This window comes from Plodia interpunctella, chromosome 3, assembly GCF_027563975.2.
Source record: "Plodia interpunctella isolate USDA-ARS_2022_Savannah chromosome 3, ilPloInte3.2, whole genome shotgun sequence".
NCBI classification, from domain to species: Eukaryota; Metazoa; Arthropoda; class Insecta; order Lepidoptera; family Pyralidae; genus Plodia; species Plodia interpunctella.
The window spans coordinates 11,337,413-11,356,848 of record NC_071296.1 but is presented as its reverse complement, the minus strand read 5'-3'; the positions used below and the strand labels follow the sequence as shown (position 1 = coordinate 11,356,848).

At 35.3% G+C, this 19,436-nt stretch overlaps 1 protein-coding gene across 12 annotated transcripts in view; it reads left to right on the top strand.

Moving 5' to 3' along the window:
• mmd (mind-meld) overlaps nt 1–19,436 on the top strand; it is a 486,484-nt gene that overhangs the window by 88,939 nt on the left and 378,109 nt on the right. For 10 of the 12 annotated variants that reach the window (XM_053770021.2, XM_053770023.2, XM_053770013.2 and 7 more), the window contains one exon: nt 6,576–6,620. In XM_053770021.2, the coding sequence (XP_053625996.1) occupies nt 6,605–6,620 (16 nt within the window). In that variant the 5' untranslated portion in view covers nt 6,576–6,604. Of the gene's footprint in view, nt 1–3,907; nt 4,081–4,736; nt 4,796–6,575; nt 6,621–19,436 lie in introns of those variants that run through there. The other 2 variants (XM_053770016.2, XM_053770015.2) reach the window with 2 other exon arrangements.

The window sequence follows — 19,436 nt, the reverse complement described above, 5'->3', positions numbered from 1 at the left end:
ATATAGACTATATCAATCTTGGATAATGTACCTTTCTAACGGTGAAAGAATTTTTGAAATCGGTTCGGTAGTTTCGGAGATTACTCACCTTAAACATACAAATTCACAAACTCACAAACGCTTACCTCTTTATAATAATAATACTATTATTATAAAGAGGTAAGTGTTTGTGAGTTTGTGAATTTGTATGTTTGTATTGTATTTGTATGTTTAATCTATACAGATTAAAATTAAAAATATTACACATCATATTCACCTTTTATTTATATTTAACCTCCGACGATAAAAGGAAAGGAGTTATATGTTTGACGTGTCTGTGTGTCTGATGGCTGAATAAACTATGATTTTTTTTTAATGTGAAAGAGAATTTAATCGAGAGTATTCTAAACTATGTCTGGAAAATGTTTGTTCAGTCGTTTGATAACCGTCAGGTCTTTTCTATTGGATGAGAGGTGCAAGCAACTTCGGAGTCTTAAATTTTGTAAGTTTAAGTTGTTTAATTGTAATTAAGTAAGTTTCTTAAATTTTTTATTTATTTATTTCTTCTCTTGTCTAATGGATTTTTAACCCTTTCACGGACACTAAACGAGACACAAAAGAAGTTAAGTTGTTATAACGTCTGTAGACGAATAGTGGCTTGCAAAGGGTTAAAACGTGTCACTTTTATATAGCGGCTATTTGTTCTTGCCAGTTACAATAATTCTACTTCAATTCCACTTGGTAGGTTACCTTGAACCTATTTCCTTGCATCGTTATTAGGTGCACGTAACCGGATCGCAGCGGTTATGACCGGATACAGAGTAATGTTCGATTTAAATGCATGCCGCGGCCAACACCTGTGCCGGCTCTAAATACCACGTACTCTGTGGTGTCTGGAGACTTGCTATGTGAAAACAGGTGTCTAATCTATATACTTGTTTATGTACTACTAACTTGACCGTGGATTCGGTCGCGTGAAATTTGGCGTTTTGAATTGAATCGTGCCAATTGATGGCCTACTGGCTGTTTATCTACGACTTCGTCAGCGTAGAACAGTTGTTGACGTTTAATTAGCGTCCGAAAAGTTTCAGACGAGCGGACTCCGGGTGTCACAGTCGAGATAATAACGTTAGTATTCTTAAACAAGATAGAAAGTCACCTGTATGTCTGTTCGCTCACAAAGTTTATACTAATATTTTTAAATATTCAGTGATTTCCAGACATTGACACCAATCTTGTTTAAAACGAACTTTGAAGGTCGAGGGGTCAACAGACAGACGGACAAAACATCTTAGATTAAATTATGTAAATTGAGATAAGTTTGGACAAACTTCTGACAATGAAGAGATTAAATGATATTCGTAGATATCATTATTATGAGTAAAAACTGTGGTTTTTTGGAAAGCGAATAATATAGGTACGGTCTTCCAAACTGGTCTTATAACCATATCTTAACCATAATCAAAATCAAAATCAAATCATTTATTCAGAAATTAAGCCTTCACAGGCACTTTTTCACGTCATAATCTAAATTAAATGATGTTTACCAAAGCTACAAACTACTAGCATTTCGGAACGACCACTGCTGAGAAGAAATGCCGAAAGAAACTCATTCAAACAGTGTTGGTCCCTATTATGCCAGAAGGGCTTACCATTTTTTAAATATAAATTTATGTATAATTTTTTATCAGTAATATAACATGTAAGTACACAATAAAGTACATGGTCAAAAGGTATACTGAAACATATTATGATTGTGATCAACTGCTGATGAAAGGAAAATATATATAATAGAATGAATGTGTTAGAATGTGTTGACGGCCTCCGTTCCCTTGCAGATTGTAAAAGTCAATCAAGGGATAGGGATATAAATATCGAAGTAACATTGATATTTATGAGATTATTCTGATAGGCGATAGGCTAGCCAATTAGTGGTAATTGGCTACCTATTGAATCTCCATTACACCAACAAGTAACTTCTTCGCAACTTTGAGTTCTGTTTACGCCGTAAGGCGTGACACTGTGTGTGTATAAATAAATACATAATTATATAAATTATATTTAATCCAGTCTTTTTTTTACGATTACCACCCTTAGGTGAGAGAGAAGCCGGATCGGACCGTTAGTATGTTATAAAATATAGTATCGTTGAGTTAGTATCCCATAACACAAGTATCGAACTTACTTTGGGCTGTGCTTTGGGGCTAGCTCAATCTGCGTGAATTGGCCGTATTTATATTAATTTTATTTATTTCCCTTGCAACATTACACATATTGATATCATAAAAATATCGGTTTAGTCTGCAAAGTCGCCATATTAATTTTCCAGGTCGCTAGTCGGCATCTGGTTAAAGTATAATTTTTTACATGAATGAATGAATGGAAAAAAATTACATTTGGCCGGGAGAAGGGTTGGTTAGCTCTCGTGGGGTTCGGAATAACTTTTTGCCAATTATATTACGTCCACAGTCCAGTGGTTTAGACGTTTGCCTTTTGACCCAAGGTCGTTGGTTCAAATGTTTCGGGTAAGTTACGTAAATAAATAACAAGTACCGTGCAAGGAATTTGTCTAAAAATAGGGATAAATGTTAAATTCATTTAATTTCAAACCATCAAAGTAAGTAACATCATTTGTATTAATTTTTATCATGTAATCTATATAACATAGTATTTGAGTTTCACGTGTACTTAAATACATATAAAAAAACAGTAGGAAATATAATTCTGTACATGGAATATATTTACATAAAAATAAAATTAGGCGTTATAGTAATCGATTAAGAATTTGAAAAAGAAATCTGTCTGTATGTTCTGTCGGTTTGACTGTTTGTACACGCTTATCTCCGGAACTACTGGTCGGATTCGAATGAAACTTTTTTGTTATATAGTAATTAAGCCTGGGCAACATATATAGGCTATAAATATATTTTGAAAACTGCAACACCCAACTCAATTCTCCAATTTAGTTGCAAATTTGAGTTTTTCCTTTTTTTTTTGTGGTATAAATTTACATATTTGTTTTAATTCTTAATTTTTGTTTCGTTACATACTTGATATTTTCTGGAGTGTACTATTTTCCAATAATATAATAATTCCAATCCAAAAATAATTCCAATAAAATATTTTTTCCACTTCTGTATCGGCTTCTTGGAGCGTTATTTCGAGTTCCACAATATTTATTTTCATCTGTTTTTTAACGATGTAATTATTTACGGATGATTCCGGAGCAGCATATCTTCAGCGTGTCATTTCTCATTAAACAAATAAGAAAGGACTAATTCCGATACTGAAGGTGTTTTGAAGGGGAATATTTTGACCTCTCTTTGTCACGTTATCATTTGATGAGTTTTGATCATGGATTTAAGAGTACCTACTAACTTCACTTTGTTTATTCGTCGAAGGCATAATCTTTGCGTTTTCAGACTGCAATGGCTGCGGTTTTGGTGTAGGCTGTCTTTTATCATTAGTACATTCCTTGTAAGACAACTTCGATTTTCGCTTTTTGTCCATTAAGTTGTTTAATTTTTTAGTATATGTGCAAACAATATCAAAATTGCGTTTGCATAACGATCATGTGAGAAAGTGTTACTCCTTAATTAATTCGAGACATTTCGCACAAGTTTTGTAATACGGACATTGTATCTGGCTGTGTGTAATGCAAATACCTATGCTTGTCAATATTATTAAAAAGTTAGATGTCACTGTCAACTTGTTCTGTACACGAATTCATGGATTAAATAAGTACTGCGGAGTAGCTACTAATTCCACGACTGAATTAGTACCTAGGTACTCCGTCGGAGTCATGGATTTAGTAAGTACTTGTATCTACTAATTCCATGGTCGGAGTACATACCTATGTACGTCTAATTCATATGTCAACGTCAGTTATATCTCTATGGTATAATGTTTGTTATTGTGTGCCAGTCGACCTGTTGTTATGATGTAAAAAAAAAGTGGCTTCCATTGGTCCATTGTGTTGCCCAACAAGAGAATCTAATTTGTAATGAGTTGGTAATTTCAGTTTTCTTGTGTCGTTTATTGCTGTTTTTGTGTAGTGCTTCGTGTGACGTATTATGACATACATTGCGGCGGAATATATAGGTTAGCATTTAATACTTTTTAATACTGTACATTCGATAATTACTTATTATCAGTAGAAGTAATTATCACTGTACAATTCTTATGGAACTTGCCCAAATCTTGCGACTTCCCAGATATCCGCTTGTTAGACTTCAAGACGTTTAATTAAATTAAAAAGAAAATATATATCTAATAAAAAACATAACAATTTTTTTCTGAACATCGGGTTAAAAGCAAAATTTCAAACGCTACAGGGTATTGTTCGACTGAAAACGTCTGGTTTTAAAGTGATCCGTCGGGTTGTTAAGAAAGCGTTGAATTATTAAGAACCTTCAAAGTTTGCCACATTCGATAAACTCAAAGTCCCCCCCCCCCCTGTATGTGGGTCAAGAAGAAAAAGGGGAGGCTAGGCCGGCCGAACGCTGCATTTTGTATGTACATGTATTTTGTTTTGTGTGTACATGTATTTTTTAAGCAGTCTAACGTTAGATTTTGTAACTTTTGTTGCGGAAATTGAATTATTTTTTACACACGTTCAAACACCGACAATTACATCATGGTGTAAATTTGTACTTTAATCGATAAATCGTTATCGTTGCGAAGATACTCTACAAGTAAATACAGGTCATGACCGGTTCGAAAAACATAATTTATTATTTCAGTTTGTATTTTAATAGGTAAATCGTTCGTTTGTTGTGAAGATACTCTACAAGTGGACAGAGGACATGAGCGGATGGTAAATATAATAAAAATATTATTAGTCCGTCACTTCACGCTGTGTATTTTTGGAATCGGGTCTACTCGTGTATCCCAGTGGTGTTTACTCCGGGATGGGAAGTGAGTTTGTCTTTTTGGAACACTTTTTCTGTGTGGCTTAACGCGTATTTTTGTGGCTGGTGGTCTAACCTACCACTGGTATTTTAACGTCTTCAAAAATGCCATAGAATTTGAGAATTTCAAAATACAAGATTTCCTGTAACCTGGACGTTTTTACGTACTAAAAAGTGCCCTAGAATTTGAGAATTTCGAAATACAAGATTTCGTGTAACTGTGCTGTTATAATATTATGTAGCACTAGCCTAATCTCGCATTGTGTCTGTGTGCATTTGTTATTATACATATCTATGTGTAAGTGTCTCGGGGTCCGCGCTACATGAGCGAAAGACTCGTGGAAAAACGTCGTTATAGTGCTGCCGACGAATCCTGGCACGTTTACTTGCATAGATTTTTTGTCTTTCTCTAATAATACTGATCGTGAGGAATTACAAGATTTTATTCAGTTTTTCGATGATTGTTTGTCTATAAAAAAATTTTGCAAATTTCAATCTATTTTCGCTTGTTCTATACAATTCCTTATTATGATAAACATCGCTTGGCTCATAATGAGATAACAAAAATTGACTAATCAGTCAACAACACAATTGTTTTATTACGATAGCCGCGCCTCGGGGCTTCGCTCCTGTGGGAATTTCAGATTAAAATGTACCCTATGTGTTATTCCAGATTATATTCTATTCGTGTACCAAATTTCATAACAATCCGTCCACTGGATTTTGCGTGAAAAAGTAACAAACATATATACACACACATCCTCACAAACTTTCTCATTTGTGATGTTAGTAGGATAGTTTTGTGCGCAGGTCCATCTTGTGCTTTATCGGCGTTTTTATCATTTATTATTGGATACGATTTTGTTTCTAAAAATTCAAAATTCAAATTCAAATTATTCATTCAGAAATTAGACCTTCACAGGCACTTTTTTTCGGCAATTTTTATATTTATAGTTATTTCTCACAAGCTACAAACTACTGACTATTCTATAATTGAATAGGCTCTCGGGATTGGGTACCAAGGGAAGACTGTGACGCTGAGCTCCTGTTTAGATATGATATGCTCTTGAGACTATCTTTGTATGGTTAAGGTAAAATATAGTTATTCTAAAAATACCCCGCTGTTTAGAATGCAAAAATAATACAATAATCTGTCTACCCTATCCTACTAATAGTATGAATGCGAAAGTTTGTGAGGATATGTGTGTGTATTCAATAATAAAATAAATATATTCTGACAAATCATACAGATTGAGCTAGCCCCAAAGTAAGTTCGAGACTTGTGTTATGGGATACTAACTTAACGATACTATATTTTATAACAAATATATATAGATAAACATCCAAGACCCTACCAGAAAAAGATCATTTTCAATCATGACCCGATAGGGGATCGAACCCGTGACCTCTCGGTTCAGTGGCAAGGACTTTACCACAGTGCCACCGAGGTCGTATGTTTGTTTGTAACTTTTATTACTACCGATTATTATGAAATTTGGTACACGTGTACAATATAATCTGGAATAAGACGTAGGGTACTTTTTATCCCGAAATTCCCACGGGATCGAAGCCTTGGGCCGCAGCTAGTAGATTATACGTTACTGACATTTGATGTTGCAATAAAAACATAATTTCGCATTTGTTTATAGAATAATTTAGCCTAATCTGAGTAAATGTTTGTTTCAGATTCATGTCATGCGCTGATTTCATAAGCTATGCTACCAGACACACGTAAGTACATCTTGGTATATTTTCAGTTTAGCCTTGAAAGCGGAACAGACAGACAGACTTTCGCATTTATAATTAATAGAGCGAGCGAAGCGAGCGAGGTCTATAGAATTTTTAAGTTCGTAGGGCATCAAAATCGGTTAAGTAGTCTCGGTGAAATATTCACAATTTTGTAAAAACACATCAAAAAATTATTGTGTTCGCAAGGTCTAAGATCTTTAAGAAGTCCAAGTAATGAAGTCTACAAGCAGCTGACAATTAACCAACTCGATATTAATTCTGCCTACATATAATTTATTCATCGACATCAATCATCCCCAGTTATTTGTCCCCGGGGCCGAGTCTACTTAGACTTGGCGAAAGCGATTATGGAACTAGTAAGCCGCAGATTAGGGCCCAATGTGTCTCGTAGTGTTGTCGGTCTATCGATAATTCCACTGTCGATGATGACCTTTAATATATAGGTAGTAAGTCGGTGACGTGAAGTGAATCGGTGGCAGTGTAATGGTTAAGATCCCCGCCTGTGGACCGGAAGGTCCCAGGTTCGAATCCTACTCGTGCCACATGAGTTTTATACCAATCTGACTCATGTATATATGTTTTCATCGACCACCACTTGCTTACGGTGAAGGAAAAACATCGTAAGAACCTGCAAACTGGTTGATTATTAACTTGTGTGTGAAATGGAGAAGACAATGGCAAAACCACTCTATTAATAATGCCAAGAAAGTTGTTACGTGTGTTTCATTCCGTGTTATAACCACGACCCTCAGCCATGAGGAATACGACTATGAAGAAGTCGGTAACAAAATATAAAAACACGCGGGTGAAGCCGCGGCAAAAAGTTATTTGTTAATAATTAGATATTGCTTGTTTCAACTTGTGTATATTAATAAAGTTATTAAGTTATTTCAAACCAACTATAGTATGCTATTAAGTTATTTCAAACCAACTATAGTATGCAAATTCTTTACTTTAGCAGGGACTGTAACTATATTTACGCGCCGTTCTATGGTAAGGCATGTTGAGTTGTGTGTTTTAAGATTTTATGTATCAATTTACACGTGTTTTTGTAAATAAAATATCAAACTGATTTTCAAGGCCATTGGTTTGATAGTAACGCTATACCTATAATAAATATCGCAGGGTGACTGAATTCAATGAGGAGGATGAAGAAAACCGATAATTATTAAATGTTCTTTATTCCTTCACCAATGTTGTATAAACAATCTGTACTTATGTGATAGATACTATACTAATTTAATAGCCGACCGAGGCCCAGGAAATCCCAATGGAATGTCCCTAAACGCACGGAAGTAGATCTTAAATATTAGGTGATGTGTATAATTCGCGCCTAGTACCGCCTAAGATATGTGGATTTAGACGGTAGGTCCAAAAGTTCCGTAGGAGACAGTTGGACGCTAGCGTATATGAAGACAGTTATCATGTATTCGGTCGAGCCTATATCCTGCGGCGTAAACGTAACCATAGCGCGTTCTAATCTGATACTAGCGCCACCTAGTGACAAGTGTGAGAAAAGACGTCTTGCTACATAAAGAATTATAATCGTAACGTTATACTATCGATAGATTGTCGCTATCGCAACAACTCTAGTATGTAATGAACTACGCTAATCTAGAATGATTTTAAGGATAGTATTGGATCGTGTTTAATTGTAGTTTGGGAACAGAAAATAGATTGAAACATATAGCCATTATTGTTTTATAAGGCAATCTTATAAATGCTTATCGTGTCGCCAGAATGATTTCTATTTTAATGATAGAATTAGATCGTGTTTAATTGTAGTTTGGGAACAGAAAATATATTGAAATATATAGGCTTTATTGTTTTATAAATGCTTAATAAATTAGTAGTTTGTAGCTTTTTGCAGAAATTACTGTATAGGTAATATAAAAATGTGACTTGGAAAAATTGCTGAGAAAGTTTAATTTCGGAATAAATTATTTGATTTAATTTCATAATAGGCGTTACACTCTTCCTTCTACCTTTCATCGAAGACATCGTGACGTATAAAGTATTCTTACATTTTAATTCATCTATTTTTCAATATATTTATGTAATAGATATGAAAAAATGATACATTTTAACATAATTTACTATTCTGGTTAACGAAGTTTTCTCGTTTTCAAAGTCGACAATAAAACATTTCAGCCCGTTTGGATAATAACGATGCCACGTGACGCTGCTATCATATAAATAGCTATATCGCTTCTAGTGAAGCGATATAGCTATATGATATGTATTGTGTGGTCCTGGAATTAGACCACTACATACCTACTACTGTTGTAGTCGTGCAACTAAGACGGCTTGATAGGCAACAATGGAATTCCCGAAGAGGGTTGACGGTAGACAGGCGGTTATAAAATCACAGCAGAATCTTCCAACATTCTAAGCTTTATATTTTAAGCAGACTCCGGCGTCACAGCGCCGTATGAAACCGAGACACACGAGGTTACTTACTTCCCTCGAGGACAATTTTCCGCATTTAGGCCTCTTGTCTGGGCCCTTTCTGCGTGCGGAGTCTGATCCGCTGTTCATTCCAGCCAGCCCAGCTCCTTCAGGAAGCGGAGCACCGCCGCTGGTGAACGGCAGGCTTCGCTCATGCCCAGGAATTCCCAGGAACTCTTCTCTTGTTGATGCGACGCCATGACACTCCAATAGGAGGTGGTTTGCAGTTTATTCAGCCTCCACGCATTCTGTCTGTAAACCTAGGGTGAAAAGGTGTTTGTTTAGTTCACAGTGATCAGTAATGATTCCGGCAAACGAGGTTATTTGGAATTTGTATATTCTCTACTGACTGTGTGCCGCGGTTTTGCACAGTCTTTTACTTGGAGCATGCGACTAATAGAAAAATTGGTGCGTCTGTTTATTCGTCCAGCAGGGCGTAGTGTAAACGTTATCCGGTACTTAAAATTTCCTGATATTAAGTTGTGCAATAAAGTTAAAATATTTTTTTTTCAAATACAAATTAATAATTCTTTATTAAATTTAGAATGATATATAATACATCACTTATTGACGTCGAAAAATTATTTAAACTAAGTCTACTGTCGGCTTCCAAAGCGTAGGTGAAGAAGAAGCGGCGCAACAAACTTCACAGCAGCCTTTTCTCCAAAGGACGTCAATCAACAAATATAGGTCTTATATTTTTGTATTTGTGAATCTACAGTTATGTTCGCATGATTAAAATGTAGTGTTATTTTTATTTATTAGATGATAGCATGCTCTCCATTTAAATTTGCTTATCCATAGCCTTTTAACACCACATTGTAAGTAATGTAAACTCATGTTTCAAATAAATAATCTTTGTCTTTACAATTTTCAGTCTTTAAGATAAACCGTGTAATAGACAGACAGACATTATTTTCTTCGGAACCCTAAACAGTTTCATTCACATCCTACACACGTCAACGACATGTTCAAGATACTTCTAAAAATAGCAGTAGACGTGTTTCAGTCGTCGATATAACCAAGACATGTTATGGGTGTGTCTCGTGTCACTTTTGTATACAAAGGAATGTAAGGATCCCATGAACGATTAGCCAGCGTCTTGAATATCAGAGGATCAAATCTGATGTCATGGTCGCAGTATAATATTTGGATGGCATACGACAAATAAATACATCTGTTTCTTTATACTTATGACATTGATTTTAGGCCAGGAAATAATGTTTTGCGTGGTTCGCAGAGGGATTCGACCGTTGCGACCGCGCTGTCATTACGAACCGTCAATTTTCTTGAGGAAGGAATCATTTCCATTATCCATAATTTATAAAATTAACATTGCCACAGTAACGATTAATAATTTTAAAGTCACATAGTAAAATATATAATTATTGTTGTTAAACATTTGAAAAATTGTAATGACAGCACGAGCGCAGCGGTCGGAACGCTCTGAGGAACACCCTTTTATGTTGTTTATTGCTAGCTGCACGTCTTGGTGCTACTCGCGTAATATTTAATAATATGTTTCTTCTGTTTTTATGCATGCAGCGTCTATAAAGCGACATTTTCACCAAATCCTACGGGAATCGCGTACTTTCGGAATTAAAATTTACCCCATGTGTTAATCCAAGCTCAGCAGGGTACTTCAATAACAAATTTCATAAAAATTCGCCCGGCCGTGTGAGCGTGATGAATTGGCAAACATTCGCCTGTATAATATTAGTGGGAAAACTTGATTAATGTCCCAACTCTTGGGCGTAGGTCTCACCATCTTTCTACAGTAAATCGCTGCCGTGTTCAGCATGTTGGGTTGGCACAAGCTGGCCTTGTCCACGCCTATTGCCACACAAACTATACTTAAATACATATAACTAAAGTTTGTGTTTGCGAGTCTTCTATACATTTGTTTAAGAGGTTTGTGGAGTGATTTATACAAATAATATAGTAACCAAATAAAATAGACTAAGACATGTAGATTATGTATGACAGTAGATATCCATAAAAATTAAATTTCATAAGTAAATAGGTAATTAATAGGAAAAAAAAATACTTTACTAGTAAACACGTCATGCGAAAATCGATAAACAATACGTTTAACACAAACACTTTTTCAGATAACCAATTAATCTCATGCGAATATAAAAATAAATTAAAAAATTTTTTTCAGCAAAAGCAAACTAGCATTCCACACCCAATGCATCCCAAACTTTGTGAGGTGAGGAGGTCTTGCGAACCGGACACGCGGAAATTGCCAGTCTAAATTAAACCCGTCTGCAAATAAATATATAAATATGAGCTTGTTTTGCTTAGGATGTTTACAAAGTGATGTTTACTACATTTTTGTAGGGTATTTTTAGTTGTATCCTATTACAAGGTATACAATACTATTGGAATATTTTGGGGATCGGCTTTTTATCTGGCTGTTTTTTGGTATAAATAATTTAATAGCCTTTAATATCCCACCATTGGATAATGATTTCTCTCTCATTCTTCAATGACTGTTAATCCTGGATCATTTTACCTTACCCTTTATCGAACATATCGAAAGAAGTATTCGTTGATTAATTCGCGCGATGGAATCCAGAACCATTTTCTCCCTGCACACTGGTTGACAATTAGTTGATTAGTGTGTATACGATTTGCGACAAAATGTCAGTACTTAGATAATCGTAAAAGTTATAGCTATAACATATTCGATAACAAAATGTTGTATAGCTGTTATACTTACGACCACAAGAGTTGCCCTATTGTTACACCTTTCCTGTACATTGTGTGTCAAGTGAGGGTACAGACTACACCCTTTTAGATAAAAATAGCCATTGTTTCAAGGTAAAAGAGGGTCTGAAAAATTGATAGTCTAGAGCACATCCATTGGGATGTTCGAGAAGAATTTCTAGTTAAAAGACTCAGTTATGCTCCGTTGTTTTGACATCTGTCGACAGGCATTGAGATTCGTTGTACGTCGATGTCATTGTCAAGATCTATGGAAAACAGCGCAAATGAGCGGTAAAGTGCTGCGTCGCTCAGTATTGTTTGAATTTAGTCAAACGCCCTTATCATTTTAATTAGAGATTTTTTTTTAGAATCTAACATCTTAGCGAAACACATAATGCCGAATACAGAATTCTATAGAATCTGACACCAGGCTTCTCGGCTGATGATTGATTGCGTCTTCTTCCCCAAACGACATAATAAACAAATTCCGACGCGAAATATTTAAAGGGAACCGAGCACACGTTACTTGTCGCCGTCAAAAAATCCGTGTGTAATATATAGAGAGAGGGGAACTGCCACTGAGAAACTGGTGGTCCAGAGGTAGCCTGTTTGTACGTTGCTGAAATGATTGTGAGTCTTAAGGTCCGAGGTTCGATTCTTACTCGTATCCCATGAGTATATCTATATAACATAATGTATATATGTATCAACTTAACATAATGTATGTGATTACTTGCTTCTGGTTTAAAAAAAAAATATCGTTAGGAAACCTGCACACTGGTTGATATTATGATTGCGTCGGCTATTTGTAAAAGGCATGTATAATATCTTTAGAATAGCTTTTGATCACAGAACTATTCTAAAGACGATTGGAATATAGAAGAAGAATGGAATGACGATTGTAACCGTCGTGACAATATAAAATCTTCTTTCCCTGCCTTTTTCTATTATGTTGTGTCGGCATTTCTCGATCTATGCATAATATGCATAAAATGTTATATTTAACCATTCATATCCCAGTACTGGGCAAAAACCTCTCTCTTTCTCTTCCACGACAGTGCGCTATATCGCGCCATACTTTGCTGAACTTATTCAGATCGTCGCTCTAGCGCATCCGTCGATGAAATAGGTCGATGAAAATCTATTTTAATTCAGTTTCATTTCTATGCTTTCACTATTTTAGCCACGTTACGGTGCAATCAAGAATTTGGCATTTTGTAGAAGCGCCGTTGCCGGCGCCGGCGCGCGCTCACCTGCGAATTTGCAAACATTTCAGCCTTCATTAGCTGTTTGCGCTGCTTATAAAAATTTCCACTTGTGTGCCTATATTTTAAAGGATAATATTTGGCGTCTGCCGAAATTTACGGTCGTATGTTTTTATTTACAAATAGCGGTCCGACCCGGCTTCGCTCGCGTAAAACCATAATAAATTATACACCTAATTCATTGGAATCATTTTTTCTATACTATTATTATAAAGAGGTAAGCGTTTGTGAGTTTGAGGCGGGTAATCTCCGAAACTACCGAACCGACTTCAAAAAATTCTTTTACCATTACAAAGGTATATTATTCGAGATTGCTATAGGATATATTTTATCTCAAAATTCCCACGGGAGCGAAGCACTGGGCAACATCTAGTTTATAAATAAGAAATAAAAATAACTCGCATCAATATCTGTTGCGCACACATAGGGACAGACGGACAGCGGGAAATCGACTGTGTTTTGTACTATGTAGTGCTACGTTGCTGAATCTAAATTATATTCACGTAACTAATGTGTTTTGTGTGTGTCGTTGGTCCCGGCTGTAATTGTAGCCGTTTAAACTCACCAATCCGTATTAGGCCCACGCGGTGGGTCACGGCCCATTCTCTTTATCCACCCGTAGGAAAGGACAATGCCTTTGCAGCGGAACTATTAAATGGCTGATGATGATGGTGATCTAATGCGCGATTGATCTTCTTTTTTTTTTCTATCTCCCTTAAACCTGCAGGTACAGGATTCGCTTGAAACGTAAATCTTAAAGATTTTGAAGCGGCGTTGTGCACTTTTTGTGATGGGTAAAAATATTAAACTCGTGTCAGGACGCGTGACCTGATCGAAAATTCGTGAGACGTCAAACATGCACAACGTTAATATTCAAGATTTCACTTCTGCCGGCGCTCCCGGAGTGCAACCCGTATTTTTTTTTCAATAGAAACAACAACTACTTAAAAAATACATGGCAACAAATAAAAATTTTTATTACTAGGATGATCTTTCTTTACAGACAGCCTCTCAAAATTTAATAATATTTCGATATCAGCATTAACAATATGCATATATAATGCATTAGGCAGCATTTATATAAATACTATTTCTGTTCATTACGATAATTCGGAGGAAGATAAACGCCCATGAAAATTGGATGAATCATTTTGATTTTAATTGGATGTAGTTCGGCGAAATGATTTTGAGCGAGATTTTGTTGTACTAGAAATATATTTAACTTTGAAATGGCGATCACTTTTGTAAGAAATAGTTTTGAAAATATATTGCTGATTTATAAAATCTAACAACGAAATTTATAGCTGAATAATTTTTTTATGAATTCTGAAAATAATAAGAAATATATGTTGGTCGACTTGCGCGCCGCTGACGTGTAGGAAAAAATTACGTACTTTGCCTTTTTCTGCGCAGGTTAGAGTTAACGACAAAGTTAACTGGCGCAACCCACTCTTAGTAGACAAGACACTTAACCGTCCTAAGCTTTCAATATATTATAGGTACGTAATAGTTTGTGTAAAAAGATTTTTAACGCGCAAAATATAATTTCATACTCAGCACTATAGCACTGGAGAATGTAAAATTGCATAATTTTCCATCAACGAGTTTAGGGAAATTTGAAATTCTGAAAATTCTAATTTCATTTTAGAAAATATTTAGGAAATCCAAATGTAATTACGTGCCAGCAAACTGAGACCTGTGTGTGTGCCCGGCAACCGGGTCCTCGGTGAGTGGCGGAAGGCTACCCGACGCAGTGCGACGCTGTGCATGCTTGAGTTACGCTGACAAAATATTTTACAAATAAATATTTAAAAATATTTATCAAAAATCTATGATTAATTTAGGAGGGATTACATGAGTTGCACCGTCAAATTAGATGTTGATTGTAACCGGCGGCGGCGCGTCGATGAGGTTTAGACAATATGGCGTATTTTGCGTTTTTCACGTTAAAATTTACGTCAAAGTTGACGGTGCAACCCACCCATGAAGTTGTATCGTTAAAATAATAAAATAAGAGTACTATAGACATATGCACTGCCGACTTCCAAGCGTTAGAGAAGAATTTCACCGAGGTATTTTATTATTGAATTGACGGTACTGATCTGGTCGCTCAGCTAGGACGTCGGTAACCGTTCCTCGCAAAATTATACCCTTTCAGCTTTTTAATAGATTTCTGCGGTATGCCATTCGCTTATTTTGTTTTAAATTTAATTTGTGTACGGTATTTTATGCCCGCATCCGCCGATTTGATTATAATATGCTGATTAAATTCAATATATGAATGAATTTTATTTCTGAATTGCAGTACGCTTAACAAAAATTTGTGTTGACTATTCTCATTTTTCGTCATCACATTCCAATATATATTCTTATAATACAATTACTTATTTTCCATCAATTGAGAATGAGAATTCATGTATCTCTCCGTCTGTCGTTCTATTTATAATATAAATTTCTAAGAGAATAGAAGAGAAATAGTAGTTTATGCCAGCCTCCAGTTCTCCAACTATCTCCATGCCAATGCCATGTCAAATCACCTTTCGTTTTGACCTGGATAATAATCAATACAAGAATAATTGATGTGAGTTATGATCCTTGGCCAAAAAGTAATCCTTGGCCTGGTGTTGCAGGGCATAGGCTGTGGTGACCACTTACCTACCACCAGGTGGTCCGCATGCCTATTTATCTGCTTGGTAGTATAAAAAAGAACAAATAAACACACTTTCAAATTTATTATATCAGTCCGGAAGTGGAACTGTGCATGTGATCCCTAACTTTGAATTTTACTTAAGAAAAAACTACCACATTTTTTTCTGTGGAATTCATATTCTACCTACCTACCACAACCCGGTCGTTGCATCCTATGAAGACTGAGCTAATTTGATGGCTCCACCAATGAAAATAGCTGTGAGAAAACTTTTCATAAATGCATTTCGAAAATTCAAAGCGGTAAAAAGCCTGTGATCGATAAGTCCCATATTCGAATCCTAATACGTGCCATATGAGTAATCTGACTTATGTATTGTGTTCATAGAACACCACTTTCTTCCAATGGAGCAAAAATACTATACTCAAATATATATCTAGAGTGTAGCTTTCCGCACACGTAAAAGACACGTTATATACCTTTCAACTCTGTGCACTCCAAAGTGAGTACATACGTATAACATTTGTATTTTTTTTTAAATATAATTGTGACACATGCGTACATACATGTGTTTAAATATGCGTATATACATACAAAAAAAAAACGCCCGCGTACGCGCTTGCCATTCGGTGACTTTAGGCGATCCTGCATTTTCACACTACGGTGTGTGCTTACCGCCCAAGGATATCTTTATGATTAAGAGAAAAATGTCTTAGATGCCACAATAGTATTCCCAAAGAGGTTTCAGAGGCGGCCGGTAAAATCACTGCCGGATCATCATAATTTTGAACTTAATTTTTCCAAACGGACCTCGAGCTTCGAGGCGGACGTAATATGAGAAAGAGGTCAATTTCCCACGTCAAGTGACCGCAGCACGTGTATCGAGCTAAGCTGCACGCTTCCATCTGACTGGCCCTCGCCGCGTCACTGAACGCGCTAATCAGGCATACTGTGTGTAAATATTGTGTACTGACTAGTGGAAGTCAAAGGTCATTTATTGTGTTGACACGCTCCTTTGGAACGGAAGAATATTGTTTACCAACTAGCTTATACTGGCTTCACTGGCTTCGTATGGATTTGTTAAGGGAAATCCTAGAAGGGAATTAAATATTTTCAAGTTTCTCAAGTTAGCTAAGTACAGGCATTTTTGTAAATATATGTATATAATTCTTATGTTTTTTTAAATAGTTTGTTATTTTTAATTATTATACTGTATTTTTTATTTAAAAAATATTATATTAAGGTTGGTAATTAAATATTAAGTAACTTATAAAAATATTTTTTTAAATCAGCACTTTATCACTGTCATAACATGTCTATGTATACTTTTGAACACGTATTTTGTTATGTTATTGAAAAAAAAAAAACATATTAAAAAATAAAGAATGGTAAGCAAGCAGTAACATTTCTTTGCACCAAAGATCGTTCCGGAATGCTAGTAGCTTTTGCTTTTTGATAAAAATATAAGTATTTTTATAATAGTATAAATTTCACGTGAAAAAGTGTCTGCAAAAGCCTAATTTCTAAATGAATGATTTGTCTTTGAGTTTCTTTCATTTTGTTTTTTTTTTTTATGGATTTCTCTTCCCTGGCCCTTCTGCCAGGGCCAGAAAACATAATTATTGTCACTTTGTCACAATTGTTTACTCAATAAATCTATTTCGAATCAAGGCGACACTTGGCTCAAAATCCTTGAGCAGAACAAATTCCTCAACATTAAATTATTCCTAGTACCGGAAAGGTGAAACGGTTTAATTCCAGAATTTGCATATCTATTAATAAGTTGGGATCGTTTTAGGGGTAACGTTGGGTCATTCGACCCACTGCGCACTGCTGCCAATCACAGGATTGCGGTGCAGAGTAGGCAGGGGTGACAGTGGTCTAATTTGAGTGTTTGCGTCGGTTAAATCCGATTTATTATAGGCCAATGACAAATTTAAATGAATTTAGGAGAAATATTGAGTTAATAGATAATTTTTGTTGTGTTTTCATATACCGTGATTGGAAAGATATTTTTATCTCGTACAGTCGACACCACATCAAGTTACCCTGCATGAACCTCTGTGGCGCGGTAATAGCGGCGAGTTTGCAATGAATTCGGGTAGGTAGATGTGCTGTTGCCTCACCAAAACGCGATATACACACGTTTCTTTGAAATATATAAGTATTCAGAAATAAAAGAAATATATTTTTGAAATAGACAAAGTTAAGCAATTTTTTTTATAACATAATGAGAGTAATCTTGTAAATATACAAGCATACAAATATACAACATATACAAACATACAATTGATAAAATAGATTGTTTTGTCATTGGGATAAATATTTATCCTATTTATTTACTAGACGTTGTCTTCGGCTATGCTCGACTCGATATCTATTTTTGACATCGGGTCATTAAATATATTTCTTTAAAATTTCATCAATACCAGCTCAGCGTTAGTACCTGAACAGACAGACAGACGATATATCTAATATAATATAATATTAGTATAATGATTTATATTTATGCAACTGTATTGGCTATATACCAGTGAATTTTAGGAAACTCAAAATCTATTTGTCGGTCTGTAATTGAAGGCAGACAGAAATGTTTCCCACTACCCGAGGCAGCACGGCTGGCGACATCGGAAATCGAATCCTGTTCCTTGCTACGCGCCTCGTTTGACTGTAATTTGGGAAACATACATTTGGTGCTACTAATTCTAATAATAGCGTTAACTTGCAAACAATATAAAACCTTTTATTGCACACAAATCGAATTATATAAGTCATGTGATATTCTTTAAAATTAAACTACGTATATGTACGCTTTTGACATATTTTTTGAATCGTACAGATTCAAAAAATATGTCAAAAGCGTGTATTCATGTTCAGTATCGAGATTCTTTGCGGGTTCTAATAAAGTACACAAATCTTATTTAAAAAAAAAAACAGATGCGGTCTTTTAACTATCGCGGGTAGAATTTGTTAATATTGCGACAAATGGCGTACTTTGCGTTTTTCTAGGCAAGTTAAAGTTAACGTTAAAGTAGACTGGTTCACTCAACTCTACCAACTCTTAGAATTAGAGAATAATATGTTTAACAACAAGCATTTAATTTTAGATATTTGGTTTTTAATTAATTTTTTATGAAATAATGTAAAAAAAAAAAAAAACATCCGTTGTCGTCTATATAACGCGCAAACAAGCTACAGGTAACATCTTTTATGACCTCGTGAACTTGACGTTGGGTTTATTGCTCCACGATTCACTCTAAACCTCCACACATGACCCACAAACTAAGCTTATAATACAAGTGGTATTTTATTTGAGCTATGTATATGTCTTTCTCAACAGTGCATGTTATGTTAGATTCTCTGTGTCATGCCGAAACCGAGATCCGCTTCAAAATAAACTCAACATCTCCGTAATGGTTGCAAGCCCATCGCATATGAGAAGAAATGATTTTTTATTTCCTTGATAAGTACAAAAAAAAAGTTTCAATAATAAAAAGACGCGCTGTGCCTTTCGTAATCTTTGTGAATGAAAGAAACTCGGAAATTAATGAGAAATTTCCGCTGTGATTTTTTTTAGGAACACACTTTCAGCTGCTAGCTTCTGGCATGACCTTGGAAGTCTTTATATTTCTTAGTATTCTTATTAATTAATAACTTAATTAATTGATAAATTAACTACGCCAAAAAATGAGCTTTGATACCTGAGAAATTAATTGTTACATAGTA